This window comes from Callorhinus ursinus, unplaced genomic scaffold (assembly GCF_003265705.2).
Source record: "Callorhinus ursinus isolate GAN/ISIS: 27379988/994484 unplaced genomic scaffold, GSC_fseal_2.0 scaffold6, whole genome shotgun sequence".
Lineage (NCBI taxonomy): Eukaryota > Metazoa > Chordata > Mammalia > Carnivora > Otariidae > Callorhinus > Callorhinus ursinus.
Genome location: NW_027397068.1, coordinates 79,466,871 through 79,493,451, shown reverse-complemented (window position 1 = coordinate 79,493,451; position 26,581 = coordinate 79,466,871). Strand labels below are relative to the sequence as shown.

General features: G+C 51.2%; 1 protein-coding gene across 4 annotated transcripts in view; it reads right to left on the bottom strand.

The window, feature by feature from the left end:
• The window catches only part of SMOC2 (SPARC related modular calcium binding 2), a 153,393-nt gene that overhangs the window by 105,186 nt on the left and 21,626 nt on the right, over positions 1 to 26,581 (bottom strand). For all 4 annotated transcript variants that reach the window (XM_073894238.1, XM_073894239.1, XM_025866465.2 and 1 more), the window contains exon 2: positions 570 to 741. In XM_073894238.1, the coding sequence (XP_073750339.1) occupies positions 570 to 741 (172 nt within the window). The remainder of the gene's footprint in view (positions 1 to 569; positions 742 to 26,581) is intronic.

Genomic DNA, 26,581 nt, shown 5'->3' with positions numbered 1-26,581 from the left:
TCAAAGGCGATTTTACTTTGTGTGGTTTTTCTCTTAAGATAACAGGAAAAAGAAGGTAAATCTCTTTCTGAACGCAACTGTTCATGCTTGAAACATCAGCGTGCTTTGTTGAGTCAAACCCTTCATTAACATAGGAAGTATTTCAATGTTTTGCTCTAAGCATGTTAGTTAAATCTAAATCTGATTCTTAAATCAGGATCATCAGAAATTACACGTGTAAAATCAATGGGAAGGAAAATCACTGACAGTCGGTGCAGGTGCTGTGTGCACGTCCCATTTGCAGAGAAACAAGACGGAGTGGAAGGAAGCGGCACTGACTCTGGTGAGAATCCTTTCTGAAGACTCAGATAAACATATGTCCTGATAAAATATCCCAAGGAAAGAGCATTAAACAACTTTAAAAGATGCCTCTGCTCCTGAGACTCATAGAAATTACTCTTCTTCCTCATACATTCTGAAAAAAAAAACCCACAAACCTAAAACCCTTGAGCTTTTACATAAAAAAATTAGCAAAGATGAAAATAACATACGTGGCCTTCCATGTTAACGGCTGATGGCACCCAGCTTACCTCTGCAGTTTCCTCGATAAGCAATTTCCAGCTGAGGGTCTTTGCATTTGGCGCGCTGGAACTCGCAGCGAGACAGGAAGGTCCTGCCATCCGACGCGCAGAGGGGCTTCTGCGAGGAGCCCCCACAATCCAAGGTGCAGTCCTTGTCTTTATCTTGATCGACTCGCAAAAACTTGGGGGAGAAAAAAAAAAAGAAGCCAGACAAATGTAAAGAGGCGTCCCGCAGAGCCGCAGAAAACAGAAGTCTGCCCGAGGCCACGGCGGGAATCCCTGAAGAATCTGAGCCCTGGGCAGTTGGGGACCTCGAGAACCGATCCTCTCCAAGCCAGCTACACTAAGTGGTGCATAAAACTGTCAATATCTGCAGTGGGATGTGCAGGAATTCTGTTTGACCGTCAATATTTGCCCTTCCGTTTGTAAATTCGCTTGCGAGCCCCCTCCTGTATACTCTGTGATTACTGCCACCCTGGAAGTTACTCCAGGGAGTCAGGAGTCCACGGAGAGGACTGGGGGCGGGCTAACCCCTTCTTGCGTCCTTGCTTGAACTAGCTTACCGTCTTCTCAATCAACACCCGGGCCCCGGGGCGGCTGCTGATTTCCGTGACATGCCTAGCAGCACTGCCCCCGTGCATGCGTCACCCCAGCACCAAGTGGACCCAGAAGTCAGGGGCCTGCCCTCACCCAGCACTGCAGGTGCATGCGAGCACAGGGCCACGTGAAGGAGCCCCTGAGATGGCCCAGCAGCCCCTCCACGGCTGCCCGCGCTCCCCCTCGCCTGCTCCAGGGTCCCCATCCTTGCCTTGGTTCCTCCTGATGCCCTGACACCCCACCGCAGAACCGGCTGTGTCTTCCAGGGGCCTGTCTGCCCGCACCCCTGCCCTTGGTGGACACTTCCACTCTGACCTGTACAGTCCGCAGTCACGCCAGCGGAGCAGTGAGCATGAAGGCGGGTCTCAGAAGATACTTGGTAAGGCTTTGTACTACAGGATAAAGGGGATCTCCACGCACCTTTGGTCACCGATGGATGTATCCCCTGCCCCGAGTTGTTTTCTCTGATTTATGGAGCATTAGCAATTCATTAAAGGAAAGAAAGGAGGGAAAAAGTAGGAAACTGAGAGCTGTGATTATTTTTTTTTAAGATTTTACTTATTTGTAAGAGCGCACAGGCAGGATGAACGTTAGGCAGGGGCAGAGAAAGAAGCAGACTCCCCGCGGAGCAGGGAGCCCGACGCGAGACTCGATCCCACGACCCTGGGATCATGACCTGAGCCGAAGGCAGACGCTTCACCGACTGAGCCCCCCAGCGCCCGAGGACTGTGGCCCTGACCGAGCGCTGCACGGCGGTGTTTGGCCCTCTGAGTACTGTGGGTATTGAACAGGTTTATTTGGCACGTTAGTCTCAGTAATATTTACGGAGGTGGAGAGAGCTCAGAACAGCCTGTCCCGTCTCAAAGTCCAAGCTGAGAGAGAGTAGGAATGGGATTCAGAAGCTCAGGGTCCCTCATCCACTTGTTCCCTCATCAGGACGAGAAAAATAGGAACTTCTCAAATTTAAGATACTTCGTTCCTTAAAAGGTACCACACTTCCCCGTGAAGCTCTGCGGGCACTGTTAACAGAGTAACCCAAAGCTGGCCCTGAGACAGAGTGGAGCGAAGGAGGGACCGAAGCTGGGACAGACCCCCCAGGGAGTCTGGGCCGGGCCTCGCGCCCCTGACCGGGGTCCCGGGAGGGAAGGGCCGAGTGCACCGGCCAGGAAGGTGCAGCACGGACATCCCAGCGTGTCAGAGGGAGCTGGGGAAGGTGGTCGTGTCCCCGAAGTCTGGATGAAGGCTCCAGCCAGGAGACAGGTGACGGCAGCTGGAGGCAGTGGGGTCTCCCCTCAGTGGGGCCTGGGGCCACAGCAGGGATGCAGTGTTCTAACTTGCTGGAGCTCAAGCAGCACGCCCTAATGTGTCCTGAGAATAAGCTGACTTGCTAAAATGATCTGTGCTTATTTTAGCCAAGAGGCAAGTGAAGACAGATCGTTGCTTTCTCACAGTTGTGCAAAACGTTGTTCTTTTACTTAAAAATGAGCAAAGCAAGCCCATAAGAATGTTTGATTGAATTCTGTCTCTATAGAGCTTTAAGGCCCGGCGTTTTCACTTTGCCCCAAATGTGTTCTAACTTTCCAGCCACAGAGGTGTGCCCCTGGGGGCCGCCCAGTTCCTGGGAGATGCTGGTGCTTCAGTGCAGTGAAATTAGGAAGTGCGTCCACTGGCACGCTGCTTCCAGTTTTGTGGAGGTTTCCTCCTTGCCTCATTCCTCCAGCAAAGCTCTGGGGGTTTAACAGACCTCCTCTGAAAACAGCATCATGCAGGAGAGAGACATAGAGACAGACAGACAGAGGGACAGACAGAAAGACAGAGAGACAGAGATGCACAGAGACAGACAGAGACAGAAATACACAGAGAGACAGAAAGACAGAGAAACAGAGACAGACAGAGAGGGGAGACCGAGAGACATTCAGAGACAGAGCAGAGACAGAGAGACAGAGACGGACAGAAAGACAGAGACAGACAGACAGACAGAGATGGGGGACAGAGCGCATGTGAAGCAAGGAGCCCACCTGAGGCTGTGAGGTGCTCAGGACCAGCCCCACCCCATCAGCCACGCCCATCCGTTTCAGTGGAAAGGGGCAGTCACCCAAATCCCACTAAGTCTGAGGTGTAAGAGGTCGTCTATTTGCATTTCCTAAAACCCTGAGTTAGGAAATGCAGATTACTTATGGTAAGACATTGTAATTATCATTTTCTCTAAAGAGAGAGACAGCTTCTACATCTTTCAATAAAAAAAAAAAAAGGCCTAGCATTCAGGCATTTGGAATTTGACCATAATTCTTTATAATTTAATGGTGTAGAACAATGGAGTTTTTCTTTGTCAGAAAACGCTTTACACACGTTTCTCCTCCCCCTTCTCACTTTGAACAGCAGCTACGTTCCAAGGCAGACAGTGCACAGAAGAAAATGAGCTTTTACTCGGCCGTATTCTTTAACCAACAAAGCCTGTTAAAGGAAAATAAAACAGCCCTATTTTAAAGAAGTCACTGTTTATTAAAAGAACTTGGTTGAGGGTCTTCAAACTAGTTAAGATAAAAGGTAATTTGCCAAATTTAGAAAGAAATCAGTGAGACATTGAGTGACACGAAGAAAGACCTCAGAGTGCCAGGGGTCCCCGTGTCTTTTATCTTGACAAAGCGGTCCTGTGTGCCATGTGCAAGGACGGGGCGGGAGGAAGCTGCAGAGGGTGCCTGCGCAACCCTGAGGAGAAAATAGGTAGGTCCGACGCAAACGGATCAAAAACATGGTCTGTACTTTGCTAAATAAAAAGCAAGGTGTAAGCCAGAGGGAAAGTTAGAACAAGACCCCAAAATTGAAGAAACAGATTAAAACACACTCTTTAAGTAATCATGTGGACGGATTTTCCCACAGTGATATTGATTTAATCCTTTTTTTTTTCTGTTTATGCTACGAGATAGCATTAAGAAATACATAGTTCTGCAGCTGTAGGATTCACAAAAGCAAGAACTTTCTGAATCAGAGACCACTGGAAAGTGAGTATAGCTTCTAAGTGTGTTTGCTTAATCTGCAGACGAGGCTCACCCTGGGGTTCGGGGGAACACACAGCGAGGGCTTCAGTGAAGTGTGCACACCTGCTGGGATGTAAGAGGGAATAATTTTGGAAAGCAACCGAAGGACAGGTATGAGCATGGTCACAAATGCAAGCCTGTTCGAAGGAGCAATGTCTCCCTTTAAGCTCTGAGCTTTCTCAGATTCCGGGAAAGAGTTCCCTGCTTTCTTACTAAACCAGAGAACTGAAATCGACGCAGCCAACATAGAGATCTTATCCATCTACAACCTGCACTTAAAGGATAAAGTGAAGCCAGAGGGTACTTGCTGCAGGGTGCTTCTCCCAGTGAGACCGCCTTTGCAATCACTCACGCACGCATGCGCTCGAAGAAGTACAAGTCAAGTCAGATCCAGCTTCAACTGAACTTATTAAATAATTATTGAGTGACTGCTCTCTACCTCCTCTCATCTCCAGGACAATAGGATCCAAAGGAGGGCCTGCCCTTGTGGAGCTTACGATTTAAGGGGCAACAAATCTGGGACCATGGATGATCACCATGTCACTTGGGACCACAGAGGATCACCATGTCACCTGGGCCCACAGAGGATCACCATGTAACTTAGGACCACAGAGGCTCACTGTGTCACCTGGGACCACAGAGGATCACCATGTCACTTAGGACCACAGAGGATCACCAGGTGATCTGGGACCACAGAGGATCACCATGTCACTTGGGACCACAGAGGATCACCATGTCACCTGGGCCCAAAGAGGATCACCGTGTCACCTGGGACCACAGAGGATCACCAGGTGATCTGGGACCACAGAGGATCACCATGTCACCCGGGACCACAGAGGATCGCCATGTCACCTGGGACCACAGAGGATCACCGTGTCACCTGGGACCGCAGAGGGTCACCGTGTCACCTGGGACCACAGAGGATCACCGTGTCACCTGGGACCACAGAGGATCACCGTGTCACCTCAGACCACAGAGGATCACCAGGTGATCTGCGACCACAGAGGATCACCGTGTGACCTGGAACCACAGAGGATCACCGTGTCAGCTGGGACCACAGAGGATCACCAGGTCATCTGGGACCACCCATGATCACCAGGTCAAGAGGAGGTAGGTGTTTCAAGGAACATGCAGGAAGCAGATGAAGGGTCAGCCCTTCTCTCAGAGTCAGTGCTGAGGGGGTGCCTGTGACAGGAGGACCCACTAGATGGGGCAACAGGTGTGGGGCGGGGTGACCCCCAGGGGCTGCAGTAGTGCTCTGAGTACTGAACCCCAGGAGGTTTGTCTACTTTGAGTGGGGAACCAAGACAGAGCTCTCAGGGCTTGAAAGCCTCCGGGGGAAATGCAGTCCTGACAGCTTCGAGGAGACGCTCAGGGATGAAGGTTCTGGATGCTTCTTATGATCAGCAGTGACATGGACAGTCCAGACTCACTGTGAGGAAAGCAGGAGCCTAGAGACTGTCATTTTTCTCTTTAATTTGCTATGCTGCCTTCACTGTTGGCATGGTGAAGTGCTTTTATAGAGTCCTTGCTGGCTTTTGGTCCCCTGACCCATTGTTTTATGGATTCTTGTAGCTTTCTGTGGACATCTCCTTCTGCACAGTGAGGCTTTGGTCCCAGCCCACAACTGAGGATGGGCATGCGCTGTGCTGTTCTGTCTGCTCTGCATATCTCTTCCCCTTTCCCCAAACACTTAATTTTGTTTGTTTTCCTTGCCTGCTTCCACATCAATATTAATTTCAATATTCTTGTATTTTTGCTTCTTGTTAGCACTTCTTGGAGATAAGTCAAGAAATCTCTTGGGTTATTAATTGTTCCCAGTTCACGTTAATTTGAGATTCAGTGAGAACTTGGGTATCATAAAATCCTTCTTAACAAAAAATCATGCAGATGGTATTACCTTAATACAAGAAGGATCTTTGGCAAAAACAAAAAAAAAAAATCACGTTAGTCAACACTCATCATTGCTCCCCAGTATCAGAATTGACTTGTCTGCACATGGCAGATTTTGGCTCTGATTCCCTATAGAAGACTGCATGGAGGGAATTTCCAGTCCCAGGGGTCACACCCCTACCTGAAGGTCTCAGCAGACTTTCCTTCATGTCAAAGCGTTTACAGAGGGCTCACTGGACTTTGGGTCCTATCTCTATTAGTTCAAGGGACAAACAAGTGCCACTCTCTTATCCAGAATCCCAGGAAGAATCAAGGAATATGCCAAATGCATATGTCACAATTTACATGTTCTTCTCGGGCTACAGCCTCAGGAAACAGCACAAGGCTGGCACGTGGGGGACATTATAGTGGACACTCAACCAACAGTCCGGAACCCACGGGACACCACCTGATAAACTACAGAGGATTTGCGTTCATCCATGTGGCCTTGGCAACTCCGCATAGGGTCTGGTCGACAGCTGGTGCTCAATAAATGCTTGTATATCGTAACTCTGTGGGACTCACTCTGGAATGGCTAGGGCAGACGGCAGGGGAAAGAGAAGGTGTTTGAGCACACTGATGAGGAGATGCAGGAATGAGAGAGAGCCGAGGCCGTGGACAGACACGCAAGCTCAGGAGGAAGCCACAGCCCGTGCTCTCTGTTGTGACTGCGTTAGAACAAACAGCCTGCTCTCCGACTGGACAGTCTGGCCGTCTGTCCACCACCCTCTGCGGCACACGCCTTATTTGGCAGGCATTCTAGGCATCTCCGGACCCCGGCACACAAAAGCTCGAACCTCAGCTCTGCCCTTTAGGGGCAGCAAAAACAAACATCCTACCTAGAGAGCCAATCCCAGTGACAGGATGGAAGTTTACGTGAGAAGTGTCTGAAAGTAACAATAAAAGGGATTAAGCCCCTGCCAGACTCCACTTCCTAAACACCCTGGTCTGCACACGGGGATCCCCACCGCCAGCAGCTGGCCCACCAGGCAGGCCCCTGGCCTCCCCCACAGATCCCCTGATTTGCAGACCTGGGGTGGAACCCGGGAAGTCGGTGTCTGGTAAGCAGGTCACGTGGCCGCGCGGGAGGCGCCCACCGTTGGCACGGCTGGCACCCGGCCAGGTGGTGGTGGCCGCTGCTGGCTGTGACGGCCAAGCCCACATGTTCCGAGAGGGGCGCCATGTGACTCGTCACTTCCCCAGGAGCCCCCACACTTTCTGAGGCAGTGGAAGGAGCGATGGATGGTTGGTCTTTCTCTTGGGGCCCTTGCTCTCCTTAGACTATCAAATGCATTTCATTGATCAAATGACATGTTCAAAGGCATTCAGGCCAGAGTTCCTATTTTGAGGTTCCTGCCCATTTCAAAGCATTTAGAACAAATTACACTGAAACACATGTTAGAGAGTAACCTGCGAAGCCGGGGAATACATCCAGAAGCAGAGATACCACATCGTTTGTTCCCTGGACAGACCTCAGTGGGGACCGCGTGCTCTGCAGGGAAATCGTTCCCACTGCAGGCATCACGAAGCAGGAATCAGGAACCAGGACACAAGCCTTGCTGGAAGCAACCTGCTCACGCTGCCACGGGGAGATCACCACGGCGCCCAGAAGCAGGCATGAGAAACAGGAGGCGCCAGGAAGCCTCACGGATGCTTATGACCGTGTTTGCATTCTTTAATTGTTAGAGAATGAATACCTCACGTCAGGGGCAGGGACTCCGCTCTCTGAATGAAGACCAAGCAGGGCCCCGTGCTGGGTCCACATCTAAACACCAGCGAGACCCACACAGCGCCCGAAGTACCACTGCACTCCTTGCTGTGTCAAATCCTCTATCTCCCTGGGCTTGTGATCTCACTCTCTCAGACAAGACGAATGCCCGACAGGGATTCTGAAAGTAGGGATGCGTCCCAGCTAACAAGGGCCACGGGGTGAAGACGACCACGGGTCTGCTTCCTGTAGGGTCTTCCTGACGAGTCCGCGCACAAAGCAGGTTCTAACAAGGATTTGCCGTGTGAACGAGCTGGACGATGGGGCGCTCCTGAGAGAGCCCGCTTGTATGCAGAACAGCAAAAATCCTGAGGGAGGTGAGTGCTCAACAGAAGGACATGCAGAGAGGACCCCTTGGAGGAAAAGAGGGGGCAAGAGAAGACCCTCATCTCCCCCACACGCATCTCCACCAACCAACGCAAATACCACGCTCCGAGGTGAAAGAAATGGATGCAGAAGTCTGAGTCCCTTTTTCTGTGACAAACAAAACCAAATGCCCTGTGCTCACATCCAGGGGCCAGTGTGGATGGAATGCTGTCAGGGCCTGGAGGCTAGGTGGGGCGCTCTCGGGAACACAGGTGAAGAGACAGGCCCTCAGGGGACACCATACACAGGTACCTCATGCGACCAATGAAGAGACGGAGGGTCCCAGAGGAGGTCATCCAACTAGTCTGACACAACGGGAACCACACCAAGGACTCTGCACCCAGGCCACTACTCTCCACCGCAAGCATGCATGGCAGGGTCCTCCACCCGAGGGCGCCAGGGCTGGGTCATCTTTCTCCAGGCCCTGACCTCAGGGCTGCAGTATTCACCCAAAACACAGGACCAATTTTCTAAAAGAAGCCTCGGGGGGGATGCATGGAAGAGGGGCTGCCTTCCCATCCCCCTCTCCTGTTTTCATCTTCTTCCGTCTTGAAGGGCATTCAGTGCTGGCTTGTGTCTGGCATCATCTGAAGTGGAAAATGGTTTATTCCCCCTCTCACCTTGGTTTACACATTAAATCAGATTCTTCACATTTTTTAACAGTCTTGGTTTATGTTACGAGATAGCCAAGGCATGAGATCCTTCCAAGGGAATTCTCTTCACAGTTCTTTGAAATGTAGCATCTGAAACCTCTAATGCAGTCATACCGCCACCCAAAATTATCATCATTATTGAATGCATAAGTACAATCTCTGAGATAGGTGGAAATGGTTCTGGAAGCCCCGCATTCACTAAAAGCTGGCTGCTTCTGTAGTCCATCATCTGACACCTCTCACTGGAGCGTCTGCATCACCCTCCCCCAGGTGCCAACGCGGGAAGGACCCCCTCTCTGCTCTAATCTGCATGCTTCATACAATACCGTCCCCACACCACCTTCCCCAGGTGCCAACGCGGGAAGAACTCGCTCTCTGCTCTAATCTGCATGCTTCATACAATACCATCCCCACACCACCTTCCCCAGGTGCCAACGCGGGAAGAACTCGCTCTCTGCTCTAATCTGCGTGCTTCATACAATACTGTCCTCACACCACCTTCCCCAGGTGCCAACGCAGAAGGACCCGCTCTCTGCTCTAATCTGCACGCTTCATACAAGCAAAAAGTGTTTCAGTAGAACCTGAAGGCTGGAAAGCATGAGTCTGCATTCCACCAAAACCTTTGGAACACATAGCTTACTCTCATCTCGAGCTGTGCAGTCTAGTACAGAAACTGTTAGCCATGTGCAGCCATTATTATTGAAGTTAACCAAATTAGATAAGACTTAAAATTCAGGTGCTCCTCATAGGGTAAGGGAGGGAAAAAGAAAACAAGACAAAATCAGAAAGGGAGAAAACCATAAGAGATTCTTAAGCCATAGGAGACTCGGGTAGGGGGATGGGGTAACTGGGGGATGGGCATGAAGGAGGGCACATGATGGAATGAGCACTGGGTGTTCTATGCAACTGATGAGTCACTAAACTCTACCTCTGAAACTAAATACATTATGTGTTGATTAATTGGATTTAAATAAATTAAAAAATAAAATAAAATTCCAGTTTTCCTTCACACAGCTGCTTTGAGTTCCCAGAGCCACCTGTGTGTGGGGCCGACAGCAGATGACGCTGTTTGCCTCACTGAGGACGGCTCTTTTCGACATTGCCATTGGCAAGCAAGGAGTAAAGCGGTGTCAATCCCTCATCTAGCTCCCTAAAGCTCAAGTTTTTAGAACAGTTGCAAAAGGACAAATAAAAATCAATTCCATGGCTATATTAATAACGAAAACAAATCCAAAATGTTGAGAAAAGAATCTTCTTTTGAAAAAGTTATGTTGAAATTCACAACTTTAAGTACAGAGGAAAGAGAAATAAATGCCTTACTTAACAGGGAAGAGGAAGTGGACAATTCCTGCAGAGGGGCTAGAGAGGTTTCTGAGGCCGTCACCGGCCACTACAGGGCTGCAGGGAAAGAGCAGGAGTGGCAAGCAGAGTGAGGGGCAGCCGGGGGCCCGTGGGGAGGGGAGGAAACTCTTCCCTGGGGTGCCGCGGGGACAACAAGCCCAGAGCGGCTGCAGTGGGAGAGGATGCTGTGACTCGGGCAGCGGGGGCCCTGTGTGGTCTGAGTGAGCACGGGGACACGCGGGGACACACACCCAGAGTCCACAGGCTGCTCCAAACTGCGGCTTCACTTGCGCTCCTGGGGTCGCTGCCAACCAGGCATCTTCTCTGTCCACGAGGCACCCGAAGCATCGTACACACACCATCCGCACCTTACAGAGCAATTAAATGTCCCGAAGAGACAGAGAAAACTGGGTTTTTCCGAGGAAACTGTCAGAAGTCTGGAAGCAAGCCCCAGAGCGTTGCCTGGAATCGGCACAGATGGCCCTGGGTTAACATGAGGCAGCGCCAGACAAGCTCATGAAAGAATCGAACTTGCCATCGTGGGTGTCCCAGAGCCCACAGCCTCCAGTCGGGGGAAGTGCACCCCAAAGTCCTGAGGGCAGGGAGTGGGGGAGTTTCCTGGATGTGCAGAGTCCCTAATTCCGTGACTCATTTAGAGAATGGAGTCCACATCCACGCATGGGCTCCCCACATCCTCGGACACACCCTGGCTGATTAGCCTTGGAACTTGGGGGTCAGGAACCAGTGCTCTGATCCAGCCGGGCCAACGGACACCTGCGATTCCCAGAACCCCCAAACCCCCGGTCAGGGTCAGGGCAAATCAGCAGCTGCACCCGTGGTGGCGTGGCTCAGGGGCTGGGCTGGCTTTGGGGGAAAGAAGCACAGAACAGCAACGTTAGGAGAACTACACCCTCAGGTGATGTCTGCTCCAAGGGCTGGGGCTTCCTGCCCCAGAGAATCAGTCACATCCCAAGTCAGAGCACTGCTAAGTTCCAACATCCTTATCAAGTTTTTCCCATCTTCTTAGCAGTGACGACGTGTCCAGGAAATATTTCTAGTGAAGGTTCATTCATCCAAGAAGATTTTGATGGGTTCTTTCTCTGGAGTAAAGCATTTCAGCAGAAGTCCAGAAAAATGCTAGGTGTTAAATTCAGGGAAACAGGAGAGGGAGGAAGAGAAGACTCTTATATCCCTGTAAGTCTCCTAAACAGGATGAAAGACGGGATTGCCCTGGTGCCCGCCCAGGGGTTCAGCCTACTGGCCCCAGACCCCATGCTCTGCTGTCACACCAAGAGTAAATCCACTGGGACCGCCTAAGAGGCAAAGCCACTCTGAACAGCATCTGCTATGACTATTTAACAACCTCGCCAAGATTTGGACCGATATGCTTGGAATCACGTCAAACCAAGAAAACAGTGAGGTTTATAATGGAAACAGAGACACACTTTAATTTAGGATTGTTCCAATAGCATCAGAATGGATCCACACTCATAACACTTGGAATCCACAGCTATTGACATGCAGAGCTCACAGAAGTGGCCACTGCATGGAGACCAGTTACGTTTTCTGAAGGGTGACTCCTCCGTTGGGAGCTCGCGTCAAATAATCCTGGACGGCAAAAACCAAGGAGGACCCCAAAAACAACAAAGGCGCTTAAAAACTAGAATATGCGTGGCCGATGAAGTAGGCTTTCTCAGCTGCCATTGAACTGGGGAGAGAAAACCAGGACTTATACACTTTTCTGAAAAAAGAAATACATCTGCACTATCAACTTGCTCATCCATAATTAATTTTAACCAACCAGGGTGTGATATACCTAAAATTTTGATATTAAAATATCAAACTAATATAATTTTAGGTGATGATACTATTATAGGGTCAAATCTTATCACAGTGGTGTCCATTCTGAAGATATTTTTATACTGTGAATGTCATTTCCTAAAGTTTTCCTTTGGTTCTGGAAGCCTGTCATATGCACGTTAGAGTTGCATTCCATTCATAAAACATTTGCCTCCACCATTGTGCAAAGCTACACAATATCTTGCACAAAGTAATGGGAATTGGGATTTTAACAAATCTCTGCCGGTGAAGATCAATGTTCCAGCCAGTGTCCTTCACAGAGATCACTTCTGAGCATCTAAACATTCCATCAGTTTTGTCTTTATTTCAATTTTCAAGGTCTTCCTTGGGAACTACCTTCCCACAATTTATGAAAGACTCAAGAAAACATGCTGGGTGACACCGAATTTCCTCCTATAGAATCTGGTTTAACCCAGCAAGCCAGGCGCGGCACGGGGAACGGGAGAAACGCCCCTCGGTGTGTCGATGGTGCTGGTGGAAAGCCACGGGCCACGCTTGGGGTGGAGGCGCTATTCCGTGGGGGGGACCAGTCCGCCACACGCATGCACGTCTCGCAGCTGTCTGCATGTGGTCTCTTCAAGTGTGGCTGACCCAAGACTGTTGTCGTCCTAGAACCCGGAGAGAAGCCTGTCCAGCTCAACCGACCTTACATGATTTGTAATGATATTCCCTTTGTCTTGCGGTGCCTCGGGTGCTCACACGGCCCCTCCGGCCTCACCGTCTCCCCTCCGGCCCCGGACTGTCTCTGAAGGGGGAACTGGCCAGCTTCCCATGAACCAGATCTGAGCAGCGGCAGCTGTGAGAACGAGGCGTCTATGCGGGTGCGGGCGGGTGCAGGCGGCGCTCCTTCCAGCCTCCGGGAGAGTCTGGCTCTAAAACCTAAGGGGACTGGAAGGGGGCAGATGTAGGGAGAGATGACAGTGCTCGAGCCAAGCCAACTTCACGCTTGAGTGTGTGCATGGCACCTCTCCAAGAGGAGGGGGTCCAGGCCTCCCTGTGAATGGCTAAAACTGCCGTTCTAAACACAGTGGGCATTCCCACTCGAGGTAGAAAGGGCCTTTTTCGCCTCCAAAAGGAATTTCCCTTCAAATACAACCTGCAATTTTTCACGCACAAGTAAAAGATGAGGAGACGTTATTCTGTTCAAATAAATTCATCGGTAATTCCAGAAGCAAATTCAATATTAGAATGAACTAAAATACAAAGAGATTAATTAATTGAAGGAAGTTAATAAATTGGAAGACTGGCTCCTGGCATGAGGACCGTGGGTCCCTGAAGGAGAGGGTATGTGGGATGGGCGCCTGGTCCTCCGATGGCCACGCTGGTATGGCTCTGCACTTAGCAGCGTCGAGATTTGCTCCAGGAAAGACCGAAGACACCGAACAACACAGCTCACTCTCCCCGGGTTTGTAAAACCACCTGGTTTTAGTCTCGCTAATACAGCCAACAGGGCAGTCATTCTTTGAAAATACCAAAGTAAAATTACATAAACCCAAACAGCTTTTCTGTGTCCATATCTGGTAAGATCAGAACATCCCTATGGCTCATATGTGCAGACATTTTAACTCCACTATCCAATCAGTGTTTTAGTTCAAGATTTCATGAATACTTTATTAGCAGGAATAACAATTTAGGTCTTCGGACACACACGCGCAGCCTGACTCCATCGGGCGTTACTCAGGAGGATTTCTGGGCTCCCTGGCCCCACACGCTGGTTCTGAAAGAGACACCCTTCTTGCCCTGGACTCCCAAGCCAGTTCTCACATGCTGGGGAAACTATCTTAGCATCGATAATTTCACATACACAAATTACGTTGTGATTTTGTTAAAATAAAGTCAGTTTTGCATTGAGCATCACGTGTCTCCGGCTTCGTCACTCCACCTCCTCCAGCCTTAGCTGGACCTGGACCAAGAGCGCAGCCCTGCTCAGAGACAGATAGGGAAAATATTTGCCATGACCTGAGCTGACCCACCATGAATTCTACTGGATGATACAGAAATATTTCCCGTTGTCAGGAGCGGCCACCCGGAGTTATGCAGGGTCACCCTTCATGAGGGAAACACGTCCCCTGCCCTGTTTAAGTGACATGTGAGCGCACTCCAGCAGATGCAGGAGGCTCCCCTCCATGCCCCGCCACAGTGTGAGTGGGGAGTGCAAACCCTAGGCCCCATCAGCCCCGGCTGCCATGGGTGTGTGACCACGGCAAGGGCGCCGAAGGGGACACATGCCACGTGAGAAGCTTGTGGCTCCCTAGCTGGGCCACGACATGCCCATGGCACAGGATCTGAGTTTGCCACTGCCATCCCAAAGCCTCCCGGGCCAGTGCCTGAGCTGCCCTTGGGACGGCTCTACCGCAATTTGAGGCAGACTTCATCATTTATAAAACTGGAGCATGAGGGCGCCTGGGTGGCTCAGTCAGTTAAGCGCCCGATTCTTGATCTCAGCTCAGATCATGATCTCAGGGTCCTGGGATCAAGCCCCATGTCCGGCTTCATGCTGGGCATGGAGCCTGCCTGGGGATCTGCTCTCCTTCTCCCTCTGCCCCTCCCCACTTGTGTGCATGCTCTCTCTCAAAACTAAAGAAAAATAAATGGGGGGCATGAGAGGATTTCTCAGGTCCTACCAAGTTCTAAAATCGGGAACCTCTTTCCGCTGACCACTTGTCTCAGGGTCCCACGGTGCGCTCCAGAGGGAGGTGGGCAGGTGCCCCTTGGGCGGGAGCCGTGTGCTCTATGCTTGTTAGGTGTCGTCAGCCCCGCTCAGGGACTGTCACCCCCTCTGCAGCCACCTCCTCCTGGCACACAACATTTTGTACACTGTGCAGGGTACTGGCCCCTTCCGAGGACCCGTCCCCCTTCCCGCCTGGAGATGGAGCTGTGTGCCGAGCACCTGGAGCCGCTGGCTGAGGGGCTGGGTCCCCACGCCTCCCCCTACCAGAGCACTCAGACATCAGGCTGTCCCCTCACTGCCTTTCGCACACGGACTCGCCCCAGACCCGCGAAAGCAAGGCTGCAGGTCAGAAGGCAACAGACCGAATCGGGTTTGTAGACACTGTTGTGGGCTGAGCCGTGTCCCCCTCCAGAAATATTCCATCTTAGCCCCGGGACCCGTGAATGTGACCACATCTGGAAATAGAGTGTTTGCTGACATGATCAATTGAAGATGAGGTTACACTCGACTAGGGCGGCCCCTGCATCCAATCGCTGGTGTTAGGGGTTGAATTCTGTCCCCCAAAATCCATATGTGAAGTCCTAACTCCCACCACCCCAGAATGTGGCCTTGCTTGGAAATAGCTGGTACAGATGTAAGCAGTTAAGTTAAATTGAATCATGTTAAAGGAAGATAAACCTTTACTCTGATAGGACTGTCGTCCTGTAAAACAGAGAAATCTGGACCCACACACGCACATGGGGAGAACGCCGTGGGAAGATGAATGACCAGGGTCATCAGGGATGCCAGCGCACCGACACGAGAAGCCGGGCAGGGGCTTGGGGCAGATTCTCCCTCCCAGCCTCAGAAGGAGCCCTCCCTGCAGACACCTCGCTCTTGGACTTCAGCCTCGGAATGGGGAGAGAACCGACGTCTATAATCCACGGTCATGTGTCACGGCAACCTGGGGACACTAACAGACAGGCAGCCTGGTAAACAACAAAGGAGTGAAATAACAGAACTGTGTTGATGTCACTGCAATGAAAAATGCCCCAGTCAAAATCATTGGAAAAATTTACTGCTTTACATATAAGAGATGCATAGAAATTACCCCAAAAAAGCTCAAAAGGGTGGGGCGCCTGGGTGGCTCAGTGGTTGAGCATCTGCCTTCGGCTCAGGTCATGATCCCAGGGTCCTGGGATGGAGCCCCGCACCGGGCTCCCTGCTCCGCGGGAAGCCTGCTTCTCCCTCTCCCACTCCCCCTGCTTGTGTTCCCTCTCTCGCTGTGTCTCTCTCTGTCAAATAAATTAAAAAAATCCTTTAAAAAATACTCAAAAGGGGAAGAGAGCTGCATCTATGTGTAGATTTAGTGCCGTGTGTAGATTTAGTGCCGTGTATATGCCTCTTCTTTGATCAATGGTTGTTTTTAAATTCAGGCTGTGTTACCTCCTTTGTAGATGTTATACTGCCAGGTGCCTGGGTAGCCCAATAAATGCTAAAATGCCTCCCTGGGCAGAACCAAGCTTCCCAGATCTTTTCTGCATGTTGTACTTTCTAAAGTACAGATGTTTGCAGGCCTGAGGAGAGGTAGTGGGCTGAATGGTTTAGAAGCCAGAGATGGGCCACCCGTGTTTGCCAACAGCAACTCTAAGTGGCACTTGTGCCCGAAGCCCAGCGGGAGCAGAGTGCCAAGGAGAAGGGGTCCTGGAGGGGTGACAGGAGCCGGGAGCCGGGCAGCCCCCCTGGTGCCTGAGGGGGCAGAGCAGCCGCAAACCCCGGGGGCACACACCGAGAGGAGGGTGGCCGGAGGTCCAGCCTTGCCTGTTACCGGGGAGAATGTGACTCTGAGGACAGGTACCTCTGACGGCTCCATCAGGGAGAAGAGGAGAAATTGAGATGAAGGGCAAACGGTCCGCTCTGTGTGGCCGAAGGAGGTGAGCAGTGATGTGGAAGAAGAAGGGGGCTGGGGCGCCGTGGACCACGGTCGCCGTGGACGGGGGCAGCGAATGCCACAGCAGGCGCTTGCTGTTTCTTCGGGAGCACTCTGCCCTGGCCAGCAGGTGCAGAAACCGGGTTTCTGCAGGCGGTGGTCGTGCAGGTCTGCGGACCTGCCGGGGCCTCCTTGTCAGAATGAGCACATCCTCCCTGCCCCCGCACCCAGCGGCTGCCTTCTGTCTGCCCACATGTGGCCCAGAAATGAACGAATTCGTTCGCTGAAACACAACAAAACCACAAGCCCACTCTGGCCTGGCCTGGATACAGCGGCTGCAGACATTTACGGAGGCTCCGAACGTGCTAGAACGCGCCCTGTAAGTGCTGCACCCCGCAGGCTGATACCGTGAACGCTTGCGTTTGTGACTCTTGCACAAAAGGCCGCTGTGAAGGCTGAGGGCTCTCCCAGGACTCCTGCTCTGTAATGAAAAGTTACCAGATGTGGACTTGGAGGGCAGAGAGTCAGAGCCAGGAGCACTGGTTTGGTAAGACTCTGTAGACCGCAACAGAATCGGAGCATACTAAGCAGGGAGTCAGGTTTTCGCAGCCGGGCCTCCGAGCGCTCTGTCCCTGATTCATCGGTGCCTCACGATGGGTCTGGATGTCCTTGCGGCTCTGGAGAACGTCGCCCTTGAAGCAGCTTGTGCAGACGAAAGCCCAGGCAGACCCCAACCTCATGGCACCGCTCCCCGCGGTCTTCGTGCCGCGGCGGCAGGAGATGGCACGATGCAGCTCCTCTCCCCGGCTATGTGTCCCCCCCACCAACGCAGCGGCCGGGCTCCCTCAAGCGACACGGCAGCACATGAACTGAGGGGCGCACATGTGGGTCACGGGTCAGAGCTGTCCGCGGGCAAAGATGAAGTGCCACTTTCAGAGTCCATGTCTGGGACCTGGCCTCCCTATTCTGCCCTCAGACTTCTTCAGCAGCTCTGGAAATGGCATCCATTCCTGTGGCCATATCCCGCGGGTGAACACTGGGCGGACTCTTGGGCTGGACCTGGACTGGACGAGGGGAGCCCACAGCGAGACGGGGAGAAGACAGGAGCCTAACGGCACAGCATGAGCCCTCAAGGGGGAATGGGGAGCACCCCCCTAAGTCTTGTCTTTGTTCCCAGACATTCTGTGGCTCAGTTCATAGGTGCTCAGAATTACTCAGAATATTACAAAATTAACCTATTAGGTGAAGTACTTTCAAATTTGACAAAGAGCCACAGGAACCTAGAGGGAAACTCCTGAATTTTATTATTAATACCAGCATTATTAATACAGAACCTACCAGCATTTTCCATTTCCTGATTCCCTTTAGTCTGGGGAGCAGAGCTGCCTCCTCAATGTAGTTTATAAACACACTGTAACGTATTTATCAATGACCGACCACACATGACCATCTTGCCAGGACTCACAAATATCAATCAAGGACGGTGTCTTTAGTTGCTAATCAATGGCAGAATCCTTCTCTGTAAACCCGACTGGTTCAAAACCAGAGGTCCCCAGCATTAGACATGCCCACTCTCTCGGAGCTCCAACACCCTGCACGACCACGCTCTGTCCTGCAGACAGCACTTGAAACTGAAGGACAGCTGGACGGCTGAGCCCAAAGCCGTCTGCCTCAGACGAACCACATTCCTGTCACCCTGTCACCACACCGGGCATATGGACACTCCATTCCTGCGGGTCACCTCCGTCTGGTTCTCTCCTAGGAAACACACTCCTACCCACCTCCTGCTGCTGGCCTACCCACGCCGACCTCCGCTACGGGGAAGAGTCCCATCTCTGAGGACTCAGCTAACTCTCCGGCTCCCCTATACCACGGCTCACCAACTCAACCACAGTCACCCTTCCTTTATCCAAGTGCCTTCAACAATTGATGTCCTAACTGCTTCAGGACAAAGAGGAAGTCCAGACTGTTCTCTTTTTTTTCCAGGTCTTTATGCCTTTGTTCCCTATAAGACGTAAGGTCTCCAAGGCCAGGAGCCGTGGTTTATGACTCCGTGCACCTTTCCTAACGTACACCGGTGAGCACACCCCATGCATCACTCCTGACGTCCGGTGGTGAGCGTGCCCCATGCATCGCTCCTGACTCCTGACGTCCAGCGGTGAGCACACAGGAGGTGTAAGACACACCGATGATGTGGACCCACTTTGCTTCACAGATGCTACTGGCCAGGAACCCTTATAACGAAGAATAGTGAATGTCCTCTGTGCTGTGCTGTTCCTCTGGGGGAGGAAACGAGAGGGGTGGGGCCGGGGGAGTGTCTAGGAGCAACTTCCTCACGGAGAAGCCAGGCTCAGGAGAACCAAGCAGTCTGTGAAGCATGACAACTCTTTGTAGAGCACACAAGCTGGAGAAGTGTGACACAGTTGTGTTCCGTGTTTCAGTTTTCATCTCATCCCAAAACAGCAAGCATATTCAAGGAGAGCTCTTGAGAACATCCCACCCCCCCTCGTGCGTGTGCCCGTGCACATGTGTGCACACGCATGTTCGCACACACTCACATGCACACTCACACATGCACGCTCATGCACACGCATGCACACACACATACACTCTCTCCCAGTGAGCTGCCGACCCTGCCACTGACAGCCAGGCGGACTGTGGTGAACTGTAACATCTTCAGCGCACGTGCGTCTTGTTCCTTCATTTCCTCTTCCTGCTGGGCCCAGGGACGGACACACAGAAGAAAGAGAAAGGGCTCAGTTGCAGGTCTGTCACTTCCAACTGTCCTCTCCAACTCACTTGGTAGAGCAAAGAGGTTATAAAAGTACTCATAAATGAGAAATCAATGATTGGAAGTCCACCTAAATGCACACTGCGTGACTAAGTACCACACAATGAGTCCAAAGTATACATTTTCACACTCTGCCAATTGAACAGCTGAAGAACAGTGATCTGGAGTCCAGATTCTTAGATCAAAAACCAAGAAAAGCAGATTTGCTGATTATGACCTGTAAGCGGTGACTTGCTCCAAGTAGTTCCAAAAGCTTCAAGAGTTCACAGACTCAGACACACTAATTCTAAACGTGTATTAGAAGCCTTTAAAATGTCAATGTACAAGTCCATACCCCAAATATATGTGAAGGAAAAAAAATCAGAAGAGCACACATTATGCACAGTATTGCTCATTGCAATCTTATTTCTAATAACGAAGTAAATCTGAAAGAATTAAATATCCAACCACAGAGGCTTGGATAAATAAATTACTATAAACCCATGCATCAGAAATGTAATATAATAATCCATCAAAAATCATGTAAAAGGTATAGAAACTATTTCCAAACAAAAAATATTTAAAATTTTAAAATACAAATTTTAAAAAGTGTAGAACAGATCCCAAGGTTACATACACTACACATAAACACACACACACATATATACACATATCCAACACACAGATGCACACATACACTACACAAAAGACCACAAATTGTCAGTCCTGCAAAGTTTTATCATATGTAGTCTCTGGGGAGTGATAAACGGGAGATCAACACACTCTTCTACTTCCACATTCCCACAGTGGATCTCGGCGACTGTTTTTTTGTTTTTTTTTTAATTTTTAATACATGTTATTTTTAACCTATAAAATACTTCCAACCTAGGGAAAATATGTAACGATATGCCTATCACCCAGCAGACACATACTGGTAGTAAAGGAAGACAAAAGCATGAGTTATTGAAAGCAATGGCAAAAAATAAATACCCCAAACATCCATCAACACGTGGAAGGCACATATTCTGTGGCTGTTGCAATACGTTCAGATTCTCATCTAAGGAGTGATCAGTTGCATACGATGAACACTTCCAGTCAAACACGCACCCCTATCACCACCAGATCCGGACTGACTCCCCAAATCTGAAACATGGCCGAATCTTTGGTGTGTTTCCAGCTGCCCCCTACAGTTTAGGATAGCTAAAAACACAACAGAAGTATCTAGGTTCAAGCCCTATTTTGGTCCGCTGCACCCACGAGCTCCTCTGTGTCCATGAATTGGAGTAACAGATCCCTCCCCGCGGCGCTGCCGGGGGCGGCAAGGGACACAGAACACGCGAAGAGCCTGGCACCCAGTGCCATGCCACAGACACGAGTCATCACACCCCAAGGCCCCCCAAAGTTGCCTGGCCCCAGACACCTCCTGCTTCTGCCTGTCCTACCTGGTCTAGGGCACCAGCCCCACCCTCCTGTGATGTCCCAGCGCTTGGAGGGAGCCCGGCTCCCTGCCACCTGCAGCCCTCCATCCCAAGCCCACACCCCCCTCTGCCCGGGACTTCATCTTCTCCTACTGGACAAGTGCCCTTCCTGCAGTGAACCCCCACCCGGGCCGCGGGCGTCCGGCCAGCTGGGGTGTTGGTCCTCTCCATCCCCAGGCTAACGTCAGCCTCCTGTCCATCACCCTCAGGACACACCCCACCTTCCCAGGCCGGACCTCCTCCCCTGCTCTTCCCCCAAGGCTTCCACGGGTTTTTACGGAACTGACCCCATCGGCACATCCGACTCGATGCAGAGGGGATGAGCACTGTGTTCTTCTCTGGGCATTTCTGCCTGTGCCTGGCACGCGTGCAGCCATTCCACAAATGTCTCAGAAATAAGTAAGTAAACGAGTGAGCCCAATCTGCTTCCACCGGGAAGAGGAAGAAAGGCACAAAATTATGCTGTTTACACATGAGGCCAGCGGCCCTTCATAGGCGCTGTCTCCAAACGCTGAGAGGAGCATGCTGTGTTCACGTGAGGAGACCAAGAATTTTAGAAGCTAACAGGGTTAGAGCCCGTGTTTTTCTGATTCCACATCTCCCATCTCTACAGGTTTCTACAATAAGAACAATCTGACGTGAGTCTGCAACACTCAAAACAAAGTCATCTAATCTGAAATTACAGCCAAATCTACCTTACATCCTTTACTTCCTTTCTAAAAAAAATCTATTTAGAAGCGTATCTGAATCCTTACTCATAGCACTAGAAATTAGTTTTCTATGTAGTTAGCAATGTGGTATCATTTAAAAGTGAAATGACCCAGGAATACATCCCAATAATGAGGAAACCATGGTCTGACCTCGGAACCACCTCGTACACCCCCATATCCAAATGTTGGGAAAATGTGAAATGCTCAGAAGGCTGAGGAGATGCTTAGCTGATAACTTGGTCATTTGTTCCAGGTTTTCTAAGTCAAATAGCAGCAGCTTAGCTTAAGTTGGTTACTTAGCCTAAGCTGGTTACTGTGCTTTACTGTGCATGTGAATGACCTCCCTGGAGTTGTGCAGTGTGCAGCCCGGGCAGCTGCACACAGTGCTCTTGGCTGTGGAGCTCTCGCAGAGGCAGTTGCAGGTGCATCTGGAGTTTGGCTGGATGGATACATTTGGAAATCATCAGATTGCAGATGGTGTTTAAAGACTAGGACATAGTGGCATTTACCAAAACTAGGGTGCGCAGAGGGCAAAGGGGCCAGGACCAAGCACCGGACAGAGGACAGAGAGGGCTCAGTGCAGGACAGGGTGCCTGGACAGGAGGACCGGTCAGCACTGGGAACAAATCCATGAGTGGGCGGCGACTGCAGGGCCCAGGGGAAACTTCAAAACGAGGAAGCCGTGAGTTCATTCAACTCACCCCAAAGCCTCAGCCTCACCTCCCCTGACATGGCGTCCAGGGGGGCAGTTAGCATCGCCCTCCCCTTGTGCACAAACAGAGCAGATGATCAGGACGTGGCTGTCACCTACAAAACTGCAGGAAGGTCGGCCACGGCGCCCTTCTTCTTCACCAGCCACATCCCCTCACTGGGAGGTGCTCATGTGCTGAGGGAAGGGGCCACCCAGCCAGCAGAGGCCAATCTGCTGGTGACCCAGCACCCAGTCTGACGGTGCGCATGCCTGTGTTGTTGTGTCATAGCAAGAGTGCACGGGGACTCACCCAGGCACACGCTCACACTTGCAACTCACATGTTCACACTCGCACCACACACACCCAGACACACGTTCACACCCACATGCTCACGCTCACGTGTTCACACACTCATACTCACACCCAGACACATGCTCACACTCACACCAGAAACACGCTCACACTCACACCCAGACATACACTCACACTTGCATCTCACACTCACACCCAGACACATGCTCACACCCACATGCTCACACTCACATGTTCACACACTCATACTCACACCCAGACACATGCTCATGCTCACACATTCACATGCACACCCAGACCCACGCTCACACTCACACCCAGACACACTCACATCCACATGCTCACGCTCACATGTTCACACCAGACACACACTCATACTCACACCAGAAACACACTCACACATCCAGACGCACTCACACCCACATGGTCACACTCACAGATACATGCTCACATTCACACCCAGACACACACACACACACCCCAGACGCATGCTCAGACTCATACCTAGATACATGCTTACTCGTACACCTGGACACATGCTCTTACCTAGACACACGTTCACTCACTCAGACACACTCACCCAGACACACTCAAACCGACATGCTCACACTCACACCCACACTCTCACCCAGACACACGCTTATTCATACACCTGGACACATGCTCACACCGAGACATGCTCCCTCACCCAGACACATGCTCACACTCACACCCAGATACATGCTAACACTCACACACACATGCTCATACACACATGCTCACACACACGAAACATGTTCACACTCACATCCAGACACATTCACACCCACATGCTCACACTCACACCAAGCATATGCTTGCACTCATACCTGGACATGCTCACACCCATACATTCACTCACCCAGACACAAGCTCACTCACCCAGACACACTCAAACCCAGACTCAAGCTCACACTCACACATTCACACTCACACCCAGACACACCCTCACACTCACACTCAACCCAGACACATGCTCACACTCATTCGCAGATCCATGCTTACTCGTACACCTGGACACACGCTCATACCTAGACACACGTTCACTCACTCAGACACACACTCACCCAGACACATGCTCACTCATCCAGACACACTCAAACTGAAACATGCTCACACACCCACACTCACACCCAGACACACGCTCACACTTACACCCAGACACATGCTTACTCATACACCTGGACACAGGCTCACACCCAGAGACATGCTACCTCACCCAGACACAGGCTCACACTCACACCCAAACACACGCTCACACCAAGGCACATGCTCACACCCAGACATGTGCTCACCCCACACACACACGCTCACACTCACACATCTCCAGGCGGGAGGAGGGAGAAGGTTGGAAGTGAGGGCACCAGACTCACTGAAGGGCAGCCAAGGTAACAAATATGGGCAGTGGCTACAAGGGAGGAAGCCCTCCAGTGTCAATAAGAAGGGGCAGCTGGGAGCACACCTGTCCTGCTGTACCTGGAGGGCCTGGACTGTCAAACGTGCCATTTCATACTTTCTGGCAGCACCGAGCCCAGGTAAGATGGGAAGGTCTTCACAGTGTGGCCACCTCCCCGCCTGCATCCCTCCCAGGTGGGCCGCGGTGGCCTTGGCCTTTCTCCAGCCCTTCCCGTCAGAACTGAGGGCAGCACCTGAGCTTCAGTGATGCTGAGATGTGAGGACCAGACGAGACACCTGATGCAGCAGGGGACAGAGGATTTGCAGTCCTGGGTAACAGCCAGGGGAGAGGCGACGGGTGCCTGCGTGCACGAGCCGTAACCTGCCCCAGGTGACTGCCATCGCGGTTGGGGACCCTCGAAAGAGAGAGAGGATGGGGGGGGGCAGCAACGGGGGGGGGGGACAGTTTTCCAACACGTCACACGTATTCCAGTGAGATGTGAGAAGTCCCCCATCTGCCCTGCAGTGTTAGCTAAAAAGTGAAAGACACAAAAAAGGGTTCTGTTCCTAAGAAAGTAACCTCTTTCTGCAGCGTGACCTCATGCATGCCTTGGAGGGAAAGAGCCTGCATTTCCATCTGTCTGCACAAAGGATGGCATCTATAACCTAATTTGGCAGAAGTCTTGATCATATGGTTAGTGGCAAATCAAGACGCCACAGACAACAGTAATCTGCTCTCATAGCAATGTGGAAAGTTTCATCGAAATACATGAGAGAGAGGGTTGCCCTCAGCAGCTGCTCCCAGAACTCAAGGTGGGGCCTCCGGCCCATCCCGCCATTCACATCGGCACCTTTCTGTTTCTGAGAGGAGCACTTTAAAAAATGACTTGCACAGTCAGAAATCTCCGCATTAACATAAGATTAAATAGATACAGCAGGGTATGTATAGAAGAAGCGCTGAGCACCTCACATTTGATATTTCTTCCCTATTTTATGTTTTGGTAAAAATTATCCTGGAAGTGCCTCAAAAGGCCATGGAGAGAAGCCAGACTTCTTGCTAATCTTCAGTATCTTGGGATTTGTGGCCTTAGATGCATTTAATATGACTTCACTGAAAACAGAATGTCAGAGAAACACTTTGTGGGATCCTGGAACAGAAATAGTTTTCAAAACTTTGATTATACTTGTTCAACACAGAGCAAACATGTCACAGGTGGCCAAGTTTAAAAATTGGATTTTTTTTAAAACAATAAACTATCCATGTGGCAAAGTGGGTTCACGGGTGGGTCCTTCTCACGAAAAGGAACAGATGCCCCAGGGAAGATGAGAGCCTTATTTCTGAAAGACACTGTATAGGAAGACTAACATTAAGTTGTAAGGATCCCCAGGAGATCCCACCTGAAAAGAGCATGTTCTGGCTCCAGCCCATGGATCCCGTTTCGGGGACCCGGAGTGGATGTAGATGGGCATTTCTCTGCACACAGTCGGTGGTGCTGGTGGATGTCAGCCCTCGCCCACACTGTGAGGAATTCTGCACGAGATCCTACACATGGTCACGCAGGCCAGCTTTGAGGAAATGAAGGCACATACAATTTTGTGTCTTTTCCGTGAGCACATCTCCGAGCTTAGGGGACATTATTGTCTCCGTTAGCCCTCCAGCCCAGAGACCGGGAAAAAGACACATGCACGATTTCCTTGAATGGCCTGGAAATTTCCATTCAATTTTCTTGAAGGGATGAGAAAAAGCATTTGCAATGAGACTGCAGGCCAGGAATCTTGGCAGTGCTCACGATGCGTTAGATGCTCTTTGTCTTCCTAAATGTCATCTCACGGACCAGCTACGTTGGGAGGGAGCCTAATGCTCTGCTTATTTTTACTACAAAGGCATGTGATTGGGGTTTTGGTGCAGGCCTGAATTTGCACGGTGCTCTGAACTGCTAACGTTTGTTGATTTCAGGACACCGTTTACAAACAGAAAGATTTAGAAAATCGCTTCTGTCTCCAAACCCTGACCCTGACCCAGGCTCCCCTGCACTCCACCAGCCCAACCTTGGTGTTTATGCAAACCAGCACGCATCTGTTTACAAAACATACTCCGTCGCCCCCAGCAAAGCCCACCCGCTGTAGCTCTGCCAAACTTTTCCTCACCAGGGAATGCACTGTTTGGAATTTCCAGAGAAATGGAGATTTCAAAAGGCACCACTGAAATCACTTCCCTTGATGTCCCTGTAAGGGCCAGACACAACACCCTGGAAGGTGTGGCCTCACGTGGGATGAAGACTCGCTTACCAGTTGGGGGCCATGGAAGACCCCGCCCACAGCTGGGGCCGTGGCTGCCCACAGGGGGCAGCACTGTCCTGGCCACCCCTGGCCTCGGTCCCCGAGGGGCACAAGACAGCCGCCGTGAGTGGAACCCCGGGACCCGTCAGTGCAGGGCAGCCAGACCTGATTGTTACGGGGGCTTATACCACGGCTCCGGCTTCCCGTGAGACCACGGGAAAGCAGGACCAC